The sequence below is a fragment of the Haemorhous mexicanus genome, chromosome 1 (genome assembly GCF_027477595.1).
Source record: "Haemorhous mexicanus isolate bHaeMex1 chromosome 1, bHaeMex1.pri, whole genome shotgun sequence".
Classification (NCBI taxonomy): domain Eukaryota; kingdom Metazoa; phylum Chordata; class Aves; order Passeriformes; family Fringillidae; genus Haemorhous; species Haemorhous mexicanus.
The window spans coordinates 111,756,727-111,771,318 of record NC_082341.1 but is presented as its reverse complement, the minus strand read 5'-3'; the positions used below and the strand labels follow the sequence as shown (position 1 = coordinate 111,771,318).

The following is a 14,592-nucleotide window of genomic DNA, read 5'->3' as shown; positions in this document are numbered from 1 at the left end:
AGCCATGTCAAGTCTATACAGTCCAACCCTCTTCTCAGAAGAGTAGAGCAAAGTGGGTTCCCTGCCCTCCACTGTGGGTCACAATTAGGTACAAAACAAAGATCTGAATGTTGAAGAAAATTTTTCTGGGTTAGTCCTGTAATTTCTGCTACATAATTGTAGCAAATACAGCTGCTATTCTTGATAAAACTTTTCTTCATTTCATTAGGCAAAAAATTGCCTATGGAAGAGACTCTCTGTCTCTGAATATTGCAAAAAAATGACCCTCTTTTTGAAATTTTTAGATAATCAAACTGTAATGAGCAGAGATGGAGAAATGATGGATACCTGCTTATTCAGGCAAATCAGCATCTTAAACCTACAGAAATATTTGCACAAAGCAAGCAGGATTTAGCAGCTTCTAAAAAGTATATTAAAAACCCACCAGGTTAAAACAACCAAACAAGACAATGAAAGGGTTTAGGAACATACTGCATTTATTTGGTCCCACAATTCCTAACTTTGTAACAAACCCCCAGAGTTTCACTCCTTAAAGTGCTTCAAACTCCATTTATATTATTATTATTACTTTGAACATCAATGTACATTTCTGTAAAAGCAACAATCCAAAGAGATTTATATTTTTATAAAATTCTTTATATTAATGGATCAAATTTGCTCTCAAGATGGCCAACATTAAGGAAAATTAAGACACTGGAGTTGCTCAAGTCTCTGCTGTTGTGGAGGAGAGCAGAATTTGACCCAGTAGGATATATGCAATTACATTTTCTGCATATATCTCCAAAGGCACAACGGATTACCTCAGAAATCAATGACATTTAAAAGGGAGTTTGTCAAAGCAAATACTTTTCGTTTGCTTTGGCACAGTCCACATCCAGAGGATGCATTTGCTCACCAGCTGTTCGGAAGAAGCAGCCTGATGCTGGTCAGCAAAGGGGAATCCACACAGGCCGATGCGTGCACGACAGCTGTAACAACAGAGTTACTTCTCTGGGCACCCTTGCAAATTCACTGCACCATGAACCTCTGAAATCCTCCTGGTGGAGACATGTTTGTCATTGATGGTCATATTCCGAAGACAGCCAAAAAATGGGTCTTCAACTGGAAGCCATGGGGTGTCCAAATTTGCTACAAAACCAAGGTGGAAAGACCAAGTTAATAAGAATTATTTTAAAGAACATTAATTATGGCAGGGCTTTCAAAAGAGGGGAAATTATATAGGAGAACATGAATGGATGGGAACTTTGTTTTGGAAAGGAAAAAACATGAAAAAAATAAGAAGCGGTAATATTACCTGGAATTTTGCCGAAGTAGAGTGGCTGATACACACGTCTAGGAGGAGAGGGTTGAAGTACAGTGGTATAGTTACTCTGCGTGCCCACCTCTAGCTGCACGGTGTTCTCCTTCTGAGAGACTACAAAGAAGAAGGAAAATGAGAATTCTTTCTCAATCCTATTAAAGAATCAGCTAGATATGGCACTATTTTTAAATAGCATATTTCTTGAAATTCAAGGCATAGAAAAAACAAATTTTATTTTAATTCAGTGTTAGACTGACAAACCTAGGTCATCTGGGGCTTAACAGAGCCTACCAAAAAAATCTTATGTAAAGCCTTTAATTAACACAAGACCCAATACAAGAGTATTCTCAGACTAAATGGAAGTGAAATGTTTAATAAAAAATTTGGAGCTGCAGTGCTCTGTGCCCATTGTCCCTTCAAAGCTTCAGAAGAAATGGTATGTACAATGTACCTGCAATGGTATGCCACTGCCCATCAGACAGAAGTTTCTTAGGTGTGACTGATGCCTGGAATTCTCCAGCATCACTATTTCCAGCAGCAATCACCTGTAGAGAAGTTACCTGTTAAGCTACTGTGACAAAGAACAGGAGCAACAGGGGAAGGTCAGAGTTCCCCCTGCTGAATGAGGACAATACAGCTGGAATGGACACAGTCTGTACCCACCTTTCCTCCCTTCATGTAAACAGTCAAGTAGTTGTCTTGCTTGCTTCCAGCATGGAGGAGTACACCTGTGGAACTCCTTGGTCGAATGGTAAATGCAATCCTGAAATCCAAACCCATCAGCAAATTACCTGTGGAGAATTAAACAGTGGGGAGAGGGATGATCATAGGAGGAGATAATTGGAAAACCACGTAAAAAACAAGTAACCCATATACCTATGTGCTTCACACAATTCCATATACCATAATCTCTACACAGCTTACCAATGGTGATATATCCTCCTTCATTAAAGAAGTAAATCCCTGTGTCCATGGGAACATCTAGACATGGAAGTATGCCATGTTTTTGTTGAGGTGCATTCATGGCTTTTCCATTCATCTTAAAATTCCTCAGGCAGCCCTTGAAACTCTTCATTGGCATATTCTGAAAGCATATTTCAAAACATGAATACTGAAGCATTACGGCTTTTTTTAGAAATAATACTAAACATTGGTTGTTTGGACAGCTGGACTATAGAAAGCCAAGTGGCAATAAAGGCACCTAGTACCCATCTTTGATGCAGTGAAATGGTATTCCAAAATTCTAAAAAAGTGCTTGAAACTCAGTAAGAGTTGATTTTGAATTAACATGACTCCTGCTAGTAAAACATACTTCCCAATTATGTGTCAAAAAGACAATGCAAGAGGAATTGTGAAATCCGTGAAGCAGATTATTTCTGTTTATTTAAATCTGATTTTATAAAATACCCTGGATCATTAACTATCCTCTTTTTTAAATAGAAACCACATGTATTTCAGATTCAAATCCAGTTCTACATCCATAATTCCTTAATGAGAATGATTCTTTTGCTTTTCTACTAATTATTGCTTAGTCTACTGAGGCAAATGTTCTGCAGAAAGATGGTTATTTCTGGAATTAAAAATGTGACTTTGGTCTTCTATATTTTTAAGGAATAGAAATGAAAAGAGTGCATGGTTGTCATCAGTGTCTCAGCAACATATTGAAAATATGAGTCCAGGTGAAGGCTGTGAGAACAGATGAGGAAAAAGGTTGATAATGAGCCACTGCAAAGACCAGCCACAGATGGTGCACACGTGGTCCTTGGAAATCCTCCCCAAAGCTTTCAGCATGGAAATCTTGCGTATTAAAGACTTTCCGATATAATTACTGCAGCATAGGGAGTGTGTGTGGGTGGATTTGTCAATTATTTACCTGTCTCTTTGGTGGTGGCAGCCCTCCCACATAGACTGGTGGCTTGATGTTGATGGCAGAATTGGTTGCCAATTTTCTGTGCTGGGCCCTTAGACCATCAACAACAAGACGGGCATTCTTCCCATCTGTGCTGAAGACCACCTTTCCAGGAGACAAGGATAACAGAATAAAAAACCCAAAAGCCAACAAAAGCCACTGCAAATTTTCTTTGTCTTTAAATTAAATACCATGATGTTGGAATATTTAAACTGAAAGTAACATCCTGGGACCATCAGCCTCAATACGGTCTCTCAGAGACCTGTCAACCACATGAACTTTCAGGCATCAGAATTTATTTCCAATGACCAAAACTGAGTTTCTATTCTCTTAAAAATGCAATAGGCTGTGCCTGCTGAATGCTAGTTATGCTAACACTGTGGTTCCATACTACTTACAGTGTGCCATTGTCCATCATTGTATTTAATACTGGTTCTGACTTTGATTTGTTTTTCTCCAGAGCCAAGTGAAAAGACAAAACGTCCTTTTGAAATGTGGAGAGCCATATAAGAGTCCTCAGAGCTTTCCTCCATGAAAACTATTAATCCTCTTGATGATCGAGTCCGTACATCTACAGAGAAATGTAACCTGCAGTGGAAAGCAAGCGTATTCTAGTACAGGTCTATTTTGTTGGTTGTTGTATCTTTTCTGTTCTCCCGTGAAACTCCATTTGGGAAATGCAGAATAGCATTTGGGAGGAATTATGGCATTATACACTGCATTTCTGAATGTGAATGAAACTTGACACATTCAGGCTTAGGAACTGGCATTAACATGCACTGTAATTGTTCACCACATCCTATTCAATCTCAGTTTAGGTAAATGTTTGCACAGGAAAAAAGAAGCCTGAACTTTAAGAACCACCTTTTGTTATGGCCCAACATATAAACAAGTAGAAAATCAGCACCCTAAGAGTCAAGCAGCTTCAACAATTCAAGTACTAGGAGGAGAACAGAGAACATTTTTATTACCTGTCTGTAGATAACAATGGAGAAAACATGTAGGATATGAAACTGTTTGGGATGCTTCCAAGGAGATATGCTTCGTTGCTGTCATGTAATGGAGCTGGTATAGAGTGGTTTTGCACGTTAGCAGCTTTCAAATAATCAAGGTATTTTTCATTCTGTGCACATAAGACAGAATTGAAACATTTATTATATGTGCACATAAATAGAAACATTTCAATCAACAACACATTTAAGAGCTCCCAACCAAGGCAGTAAGCAGCCTTCCCTAAAAGACAGAAAAGCTGTTGTCATTCTAGACAGGTGTGGGTTTAGCATGAAACTGCAACATGGTAAGAACTTGCTTCAGATGTGAGATGGAAGGAAAGAAAGAACATCTGAATCTCAGTTCCAGAAATGATGGAAACCCTGGGCATCAAAATGGAACAAAGATGACAGTTACAATAAGCATACCTTGAGCATCTTAAGCCTGAGAGGATTTTTAAATTCCTGCAGCAGCATTGGTTCAAGATTTTCATATTCCTGACAAGCTCCAAGGGATACACCAGTCTTCCCAGTATTAGCAACAAGATTTTGAACTTCGGGGAGCTGACCTACCCTGTCATGATGAAAGCAGTAAGTGCTGTGACTCAGCATTCCTTTTCTTTAGTGTAACCAACAACAAACATATTGTAAAAATGTGTTCTGTGCAAAATGTCTTTCCTAGTGGCATGATAGCAGAGTACCAATTTTTATTTTTCAAGCAAAAATGTACATTCAATGCTGTAAATCATATTTTCCCTGGCTCTGCTCATTTCTTTTTGGCTATAGAAAAACTCTGATTTCTGTTCTCATCTTTTCTAAACAAAGTAATTTTTGCTATAAGCTATTTAAAAAACACAAAAATATGTGGTCCTTGAAAAAAGAGGAAAAAATGACAGCAGCTTTGATTGACATTTCTGAATCTATAAAGACTATAAAACTTTGATTGGTAATTATACAAAAACAGTTTCAAATCAAGAAAATACAACATCATCTGGTTCTGCTTCACTCTCTCCTTAAATAAGATGTTCAGATGAGTTTTGTCAAGGGACAAAGCCTATCACAACTTCACATGTACCTCTAGTATTATAACCAAATTATCAGGAAGACTGTCAAAGCCAATTTACCCTGTGTATAAAGAATAATATTAAGCAATACTATAATTTTCTAAGTTGTACAAAGCATCTCTAATCAGTAAATTACAAAAAACTTTACAGCTACAAAAAGGCTAAAAAGGTCCTTGCTTGTGGTTTTCTATGAGAAGAGTGGTAGATTTGTGAGTAGAACCCAAACTTCTTGAATGCTGGTCATTCTCCATTCACTCCATCAGACCAGATACAGTATTTATTCTTCATCTGCTTTGGCACAAAAACTTTCCAAATTTGTTTTCTGATGGGAAGTTTAATATATATAGGTAACTCCTGATGCCTTTTCCTGATCTTAAAAAAACTGAGAGCCAGACAAGGTTAAGGGATAAGGGGGTTTTACTTTGGTATTTTAATAAGGATCCTTATGGTTCACCACTTTGCCAAGGTGGGATACACCACAATGCACACATGTGATAAAATCACATATATAATTCACAGACCTTACAAATTGGGATATCTAACAAGGATGCCCCAATGGGAGGCTTGGCTGAATGGTGTGATAGTCCCCCATCCAAGGAATTCTCCCCTGGATGGGCAGAATCTTAGTTTAGAGGATATGTTCTAGAGGGGGCCTTGGTTTCTCAAGACAGCGTAGGGCTTTCCAGTCTCCTACTTCAAGGCCTTTAGGATGTTTGGTCTCCTGGCTAAACAGACTACTAGGGCTATGCTGAGTTATCAGACTTAAGGAATTACAAGTGTGCATGCAAGGAGTACTGAGGATACATAAAAGGTACATAAAAGGCAAAAAAATCATCTTGGCATCACTTGATTGCCTCGTAGTGCTTTTAATGAAGACATAATTTGAGCAGCCTGATCTAGTGTAAGGTGTCCCTGCCCATTGCAGGGGGCTAAAACTGGAGGATCTCTAAAGCTGGCTTCCAGCCCTTCCCATTTTGTCGTGGTATGACAATTGAATCAAAATACACTATTTTTGAAAACTCTACACATGTGTAAATATTCATCAAACTTAACTAACACAAAGTCCCACTGGGACATGACTTATGGCTCATGGAATGCTTGTCTTCTAGAAACATATTTATGCATATTTTTCCTCCTAAATTTTGCCTGTAAGGTGTCTCTAATAATCAGACAAACATGTGAAAAGAAGAAATAGCCTAAATAAGGCAGATGATTTCTACACATATGGTCCCACTTGTTTGTGTAACTGTTTTGATTCTGTCAGTAGCTTTGCTCCTTTCACCACCTGGTTCCCTAGGGAGCTATAATAAGACAATTTAGCAAGTCTTTTTGGATGCCTTGTTGGGACATATACAATTCACTCTGCAGAGTTCATTCTTTGGCTAACAGACTGCTAAACAGTCTGTCAAAATTATTTAGTCTGTTAGGCTAAAATTATTTTACATCTGAACAGCAGATTTAATTATAACTGGATCCCATGTATAATATACCTGAATGAAAGAGTATTTGAGGGCAGCAAAGTTATGCATTCGTGAAGGCTTCACACATGCAGAAGAAAAGTATTTTAGCAAAATGTAATTTTAATATGATTTAAGAAAGAGAACAGGCCAAAATGCATGAAACATAATTCTTTCTAGGCCAAATACCTTTCAATAAAGATGTTTGAGATGCAACCTTCAAAATCTCCACCAAATTTTATAGGTCTGTTTGATTCCTGTGAGTTTGATGACCTGGGAGAGTCAATTGCTTTTGACTCATCATCAACCAGTAGATGTACTCTGAAAAAAGTGAATGAAAATAAGCACGATATATAAAGAAATAATTAGGAAACTAAATTAAAAAAATTTTTTATATATATATATATATATATATATATATATATATATATATATATATAAAAGAACAATTTGACAGATACGTTTCCTTGTTACATTGTGATTATGCTAGAGCTTCATTAGCTTAGTTCTGGGACTTTTTCAGTGTGTGCTTATTGACTGCTGTGAAATTGCTCTGCTTTTCCATATTAGTTAATGAGCAAGAGTTGAAGTTCATACTTCAGTCCTACAGTGAAATCCTGGTGCAATTGAAATTCATGAAAAAGCTCTCATTGTCAGCTACGGGACAGGATTTAAGTCTTTGTGTCAAAATGAAACAGACAGTATTTAGTTACAATAACCCAAAGTTATAGCCAACCATTCAAAACTTTCCACTTCAACGAACACTTATGTAATTTCATGCATTACACAGCAATCAGTATGATTTAGGAGCTTTTCAGTAAACTGTCTCTTCTAATATCTAATATCTGCATAACAGATCATTATTGAAAAAACAGACACAGCATTTGCTTCTTCCCTGGTCCTTTACAGGGGACACACATGAAGGTTATGGGAAGGGGAAGAGCTCCAAAGATTCCAAAGCTCCAGCAAGACAAGCAGTCAAAACTCACACAACCTATAAAAGAAATGCACAGTAGGGTACAGCTGAAACATCATAGTTACCAGCATCCATATTCATAGAACAAAAATCTCCTTTCCCTTCATTATTTAGGTATCCTCTACTAGAAGAGACCATTTTAAGCTGTTTATCCAAAGAATCAGTCCCCTAAAATTTGAATTTCCTCTCTCCAACCACTACATATAAGATCTAGATGAAGAACTGGACTCACCTGTTGCCTGTTTTCATTACTGTCACATAATGCACTGACCCATCTTCATATTTCTTTTCCAGTTTAATTTCCTTATCTCGTATCTTTGCAGTTACAGAGCCAGGACTCAGAAAGATGGAAAGAACATCAGGCTACAAAAGAACCCCACAAAATGATCAGCTAAATAAATGCAAAAGCCTTTAGTTCTTGCTACTGCCATTAATACAGCTCTCAGTGGGTGCCAGCAGGCAACAAATTTTCTTACACTAGACCTGCATTTCTCAGTCATCTAGTACCAGATGTGTACCAAGTTCTGCATGATGAGCATACCTTCCATTTCAAAATACCTCTGCACTCTGAATAGCAAACATTTATTTAAAATACTTGTTTATTTTTACAAAAAGCAGAGGAGCCAGTGCTCCACTTCTCAAATACCTGGTGTGCACTCACTTCTTAGCTCCTTCAGCCAGCCAGAATGGGTTCTACTTAAACTTCCCTGCTTTCTGAGGGATCATAGCCAGAACCAATCCCTTTCCTCTGTCTATTCAGACATGATAACATTTCTGTATGGGCAGAGCGCCATTTTTCCTTGAGAAAATTTCCAGCCAATTAAGTAACAGTTTTCTTGCTGGGATGTTGGTGTCAGGTCCGTGAGCTACTCTGCAGAAGGCTCTAGTTCAAAGCTCAGTTACTCGTCAAACTACTTGTTGGCCATGTGAAGAAACTGACAGAATGCATTTCTCATGCAAGATGCCACGCTCAAAAAAGGCATTTCTTACTTTAAAATACAGGAATTTACATGAGACTTATGACACAAACTGAAATGACTGATTCAGAGATAAAAGCCATCACATATGCTAATTTGAATGTGTTTCATACCCGTAGATTGTAATTTAAGAGTGTTCCAGTAGAAGCTGTTGTCTGAAAGCCAAAGCCAACTTGGAAATCCTTTGGAAATGGGAAATCTGCTGCACTCAGGCTCAGTGTTCCATCCTTGGAGAAAGCTGCAGATCTGACAAGCTGAAAGAGAGAAAATTATTTCAGTGATTTTCCTTTTAATCAGAAGAAATGCCAATATGAGACAACAGCTGCCCCACTCAACATAATTGTGATCAGCTCCAGGCAAAAGCGAGCACAAGGCAAACCTCAAAAACCATTATTTCAGTACAGAACAGACTGTCAGATGCTGGTAAAGCCAACAGACAGAGTTGGCTTTACCAGCATTAACTATGGTCTGAGAAACTAAAAGGAGATAGGAGGCTTGCTGAGAATAATGAGCTGCTCATCTCTAGCTATTGTGGCTTTGAAAGTTGTCACATTTGAGGCGACAAAGCTGAGTAGCTGGAGGAATAGTTCATAACTATGAAGCTGTGCAGATGAGCTACATGATTGAAACTGTGTGAGTCACTGGACACTTTTTAATACATGAGAAGTTTTGCAGCTACAGAGAATGAAGATTAGATCCTCTGCAAAGATAGTCTGTGAAGAAATCGCTCTGTGAAAGGTTTAGATGCCACAAGTAAAAGAAAATAAGCAAAAACTTTCAGTGCAATACTGTAGGAAAAGGGCAAATGAGATGATGCACCATGTAAGCAGCAGTAAGTAGAAGCAGAAGGATAGTTTTAATCTCTCCATGTAGCTCTGGTTAAGCCAGCACTGAAATGTCATGTTGTCCCATTAAAAAAAAAATATGGCAAAACTCAAGGATGCACAGAAAATAATTACAAAACAATCAGATGAGTGGAGCCTTAGAACGTGAGAATTTGATGGAAGTAGGCTGTTAAGATCTTTCAAGAAAAAAAGGCTGAGGGGTCATTTAATTGGGAAGCGTAAACACCGTGGCAGGAAGAAAGATACAGAGTAGTATTAAGTATTCCAGCCTAATCAATAGCAGCAACTGGAAGCCAACAAGCTTACATGGTAAATATGAATACTTAATTGTAAACAGTATTAAATAAGAGGGTGGACTATGTGCTGTAACAAGCTATCACAATAGGGCTAGTGTCTCTTTTATTTCTGCATCTTCACACCCAATCCAGGTTCTTTTACTGCCATCACATGTTAACCCAATATAATTTTTGACTTTAGCAAAACATAATGGTCCAGGAGTTATAGACAAACCAGAGTCTGTGAACTCCAGCAGAAGTTTTTGAGGAAATGTATTAGTTACCTTCCAGTCATCTGAACATTTCTTGCTGACACCAAAAGTCTTATCAAAAACAACAGATGCAGTGCTTGGGTTTTTCACATTCTTCATGCAGCCCCGGAATGGAGGTGTGGATATATTAAAGCTGGTTTCAGGGAGGGGAAGGAAAAAGAGTTCAGTAGCCTGGCATTTCAAAGCACACACCACTATAAGTAACCTGTAAATGCTGACAATATAAGAAATAGAAAAAGAGAACAAGAGCAATCTTTCTTGTGTACACATACTCATGCTAATCAAACCCAGTCTTTAGGATGAGCTACAACAAAGATCTCACCATTAGGCAAAAATCACAGATCATGATCATGTATTATACACTTGGTTTTTTTATGTCACATTAGATAGTCGATACAGAGCATGAAAGAAATTATGTAAGGAAAGAGTTTAGATGGAGTTTCCCTACAAAGCCTGTATATGACAGTCTTTTTATAGTTACTCACCGTTCCCGTAGAAAAGATGGAACTCCACCTAGGTAGTACTCAGTGAAATTGAAGACTTGTATGCTGGCTCTAATACCAGGACTGACATACACGACTTTGTTTCTTCGGTCAAGCACCAAATTAATCTGAAATACATGAATAATGAAAACCACTTCACTTGGCAGAACAAAAATCATTTACCTGATTAAAAGTACCCCCACAGAGCAGTGATGTTTTTTTCCCCCTCCTCTTGTTTATTAGTGCCTTAAATCAAGGATAACTGCAGTACTTCAAAGGTACTTTGCATGCTTTGGACATTTAGTCAAAGCAAGAAAAATGTTAACTCTCCAAATACAAGGTGAGGTTTCATTTTCATCTGAAGGATTTCCCTAAATACACACCTCCCCTAAGATTCAGATACTGTTTGTCTTTGTAGCTGAAGATTCAGAAGCTGCTGCCTGATACAAAAACTAAGTCAGTCAGCTGGCTGAAGGTAACTTAACCCAGTAAAGCATACAGATTCCTTGCAGTCGACCCTGCAGTTTACACTATTAAGTTGGAAATATATTAAGGGGAAAAGGGAGAACTAATCAACAAGGAAATCAAAGGTTTTTAACAATGTCTTTATGATTTCACTTTGGTAGTGCTACAAAAGAGCTGGACGGAAGCTAAGGAGACAAGCAACAACAAAGACTGCAAAACAGTAATCTCTAAAAAGATCAGCCCACCCTGAAGAAATAAACCCTTAGGTGGTAAAATCACTAATTTAAGTATGAAACTAATGCAAATAATTGCATTGTACACAACTATCCTTATGTAAAGCATTGCTCTGAAAAAAATTTTCCTTTGGTGTTTTCACTGTTAAAACTTAACTATTCACATTAAAGCAGGACAAGAGAAAGATTCATTTTTACATCTCCAAACTAGTCTCCAGTGACTTGATTTCCTCACACAAAAGAAAAACTCCACAACTAAACTTTACAACAGGACAGTTTCAGTTAATGTGTATTTTTACACATAATGATCCCTTGATTCTTTAAAATTACATACTTGCTGATATGTTCCATCATTTACAGTTTTTCTGGCTTCTACTTCTTCTGGAGTTTCAGAGTCAAGTTTGTATCTAAAAACTGTATGACCATTTCTAATGAGCACACTGATGAACTGATCCTGTAATAAAAATATAAACACACCAACACAATTACACTGCTATAATTTCAGATACATATTTCACTGTCATATGAATAATTTTAATGGAGCTATCTAGTTGCTTCTAGAAAGCTTTTGGGGGAAAGGATAACACAAAGCCTAAAACTTATACTAATCAATCATAATTATTTTAAACTATTATAAACAGATCTATCAGCTCCAAATCTCTAAAGGAATTTGTCATTTCAAATGTCTACTGACTTTTTACAGCATTGAAAAATTATCCAGAATATGTCCCGGTGATTGCAAATATGCCTACAAGATTATTAGATAAGTAGCAGCACGGTGGTTTTGAGCATCTTTACAGGTATAAGTCATCACGTCACTTCTATATTCCTTCTTACTCTATTTCCACACATATCTAGATTTGGGAAGAGTGCACTTCCAATTTTGAAGGATTTCAATATTCTAATATTGGTTTGATCCCAATTGCACATTGCACTTCCTGTCCCCAGTTCTGAATTCTCTGCATGGCCTAATGGAGGAGCTTCTTGGAATGATTTTTTACTCAGCCTTGACAAAGTGAGTATTCAGCAACCATAGTGGAATCACTGAATAGCTCAAGCTGGAAGGGACCCATAAGCCCAACTCCCTGTCACAACTACCAAAGACCAAACAACATGACATTAAACATACAGCAATATCGACTAATTTGCCACACAGATGAAAATAACACTTTTAAGACACTTTTATTAACTCTTAACGCTTTTATTTCCTTACAGTTATTACTGTATCTAACATGTTCTTTATTAAGCAAGATTTTTAAGATGTTCTTGCACTACATTACAGACAGAAGCATTCCACACATTACCCCATTTGCTGCAAAGAACACGATGCCTTCATCTGCAGTCGTCTCAATGGTCTGCTCATACCGAACTCGTTCGCCACTTCTTTCTCCCACTGTGACACTGGCATAACCAGTGCCCTCAAAATAGCTTTGGTCAGTCTCCTCTTTATACCTATTCAATGTCACAGGTGTGAATATATGTCAGCAAAAGCTTCTACCACATGGACTTACTGCCATTATAATTTTAAAAAAGCTTAAGTTAAAGCTTTTGGTATAAGGCCAAATTCTGATCTAACCCAAGTAGAGAGAAAACCTTCCACTGGCTGTAGGCTTCTATCAGATTCACAAATCTGATCTTTAGAGAGGAAATCATTAATGACTGTATTTTTTTAACTTAATGTAATATTTACTTTAAAAAGTAGATGAACACCTTAGTCTATAAATTGTATCTGGATTTTATAACACTTAAATTTAAATGGATTGAGATTGCTATAGACGTGAATCATGTCACTACTGAGGATTTTTTCTAAGAAATGTAATAATGGCCAAGAGTTAGAAAAAATCACCAATTTAGCTACAGTGGTTATTCTTCTGGATGTGAAAGACAAGAATTCATAATGATAAAATCAAAGAACTGTGAAACACTTCTGTGTTCATATCATACCTTCTGCAGGGCTGCACTTCAGTGGTGTTGAGATTAAAAGTCCTCTTGAAGTTGTAAAGGCTGATAATACGCTCATTTAGGCTGCTTAATTCAATGCAGCCTTCATAACGAGGGTAGTTGAGATTATCTGGAGGCTGCAAAACAGTGCCATTAAAACCATTTCATCAACATTAGCTAACAAAATTTTACATTGCTACCTAACTGCTAAGACTTACTGCAAATACTATTAAGATACAGAATATGATATTTCTAAATATGTAAAAAAAGATACTACACGCTTGCATACAATATCCACATTATCTGATATGACCCTAGGTGTACTGCAGCACAATTTAGAGTCACATAGATTGGGAACAGTACTTAGCTGGGCTGGACAGGTTTCATGCTTTCCTTGGTAAGTGAAATATCATTATGCTCCCTTCTTTGAGCTCTAGCATGGTACAAGCCAGGCAGACTCTGTAGGAAGTAGCATCTTCTTGCATTTCATCTGCTCCTACTGACATAGGTAAACTTTTACACGTGCTTTTGAATGACTGCTAGGTCCCATCTTTACTTGTAAGAACAATGGGATGATTAACACAAAATCTCTTTAAAACGCTAAGAAACTCTGTACCCTAAAATCTGGTGGGTATCCTCCAACATAAAAGACAACACTGCTGGGATCAAGATTGAGGAGCATGTCACTGTCTCCACTGCTTGCAGTCCTAGGGCTTTCATAATCTGGAGAAATTGATGTTGCTGCTTTGATGTACTTCAGCTTTGCATACTGGTAAATCCTAAAACCAAAACAGGTAGAATATCACATCACACTGATAAAAGATGTTATTAGCAGGTTTTCAAGAAGATTGTTGTACACTGTGGGTCTTATACCTTTCAAATGTGACTTGATCCATAACAGCTTCCTCAGCGTTGCTTTGAGTCATCAACGACTGCACTCTCACTTCTCCATCACCACCTCCCAGGTTATAGACACAAGTAAGGTAACCATCTTTCACAGCCATACCGATGTAGTCCTTGGAAGCCTAAAAATAGTAAGTAAATAATAATTAATAAATGATTAATTATAATTAAGGTAAAATTCAGCAGCATTTCCTCAGAGACATCATCATGCTGTGCATGAGTCATAAGAAATCCACCCACCTAATGATGAGAATTAAGTTTATCATTTCTGGGAAGAAAAAACTACAAACCTATATGTTGCACTGATTCAATTAATATAGTTATACATTAACTGAAAAGTCACTTAATTGTGTGAGTTTTTATTTTTGTAAAAACAGTATGTAAAATATTTTTGTCCATCATAACATCTTTCAGCTAAAGCTATGAAAACATTACACCTTTACTAAGAATTAGACTCAACTTCTGTGACATAAAAAAAGATGTTCAGAACAAGACTCAGTGAAG

The 14,592-nt window shown here is 37.3% G+C and overlaps 1 protein-coding gene across 2 annotated transcripts in view; it reads right to left on the bottom strand.

Annotated features, from left to right (window-relative positions):
• Window positions 1–458: 458 nt before the first annotated feature.
• LAMA3 (laminin subunit alpha 3) overlaps window positions 459–14,592 on the bottom strand; it is a 107,003-nt gene continuing 92,869 nt past the window's right edge. For both annotated transcript variants that reach the window (XM_059859361.1, XM_059859369.1), the window contains exons 59-77: window positions 14,059–14,210; window positions 13,802–13,964; window positions 13,189–13,322; window positions 12,549–12,696; window positions 11,579–11,698; window positions 10,550–10,674; window positions 10,077–10,197; window positions 8,786–8,926; window positions 7,928–8,058; window positions 6,909–7,040; window positions 4,628–4,772; window positions 4,181–4,332; window positions 3,608–3,797; window positions 3,174–3,314; window positions 2,225–2,384; window positions 1,964–2,091; window positions 1,752–1,845; window positions 1,295–1,414; window positions 459–1,128 (exon numbers count right to left, since the gene is read on the bottom strand). In XM_059859361.1, coding sequence (XP_059715344.1) covers window positions 983–1,128; window positions 1,295–1,414; window positions 1,752–1,845; window positions 1,964–2,091; window positions 2,225–2,384; window positions 3,174–3,314; window positions 3,608–3,797; window positions 4,181–4,332; window positions 4,628–4,772; window positions 6,909–7,040; window positions 7,928–8,058; window positions 8,786–8,926; window positions 10,077–10,197; window positions 10,550–10,674; window positions 11,579–11,698; window positions 12,549–12,696; window positions 13,189–13,322; window positions 13,802–13,964; window positions 14,059–14,210 — 2,643 coding nt within the window. In that variant the 3' untranslated portion in view covers window positions 459–982. The remainder of the gene's footprint in view (window positions 1,129–1,294; window positions 1,415–1,751; window positions 1,846–1,963; window positions 2,092–2,224; window positions 2,385–3,173; window positions 3,315–3,607; window positions 3,798–4,180; window positions 4,333–4,627; window positions 4,773–6,908; window positions 7,041–7,927; window positions 8,059–8,785; window positions 8,927–10,076; window positions 10,198–10,549; window positions 10,675–11,578; window positions 11,699–12,548; window positions 12,697–13,188; window positions 13,323–13,801; window positions 13,965–14,058; window positions 14,211–14,592) is intronic.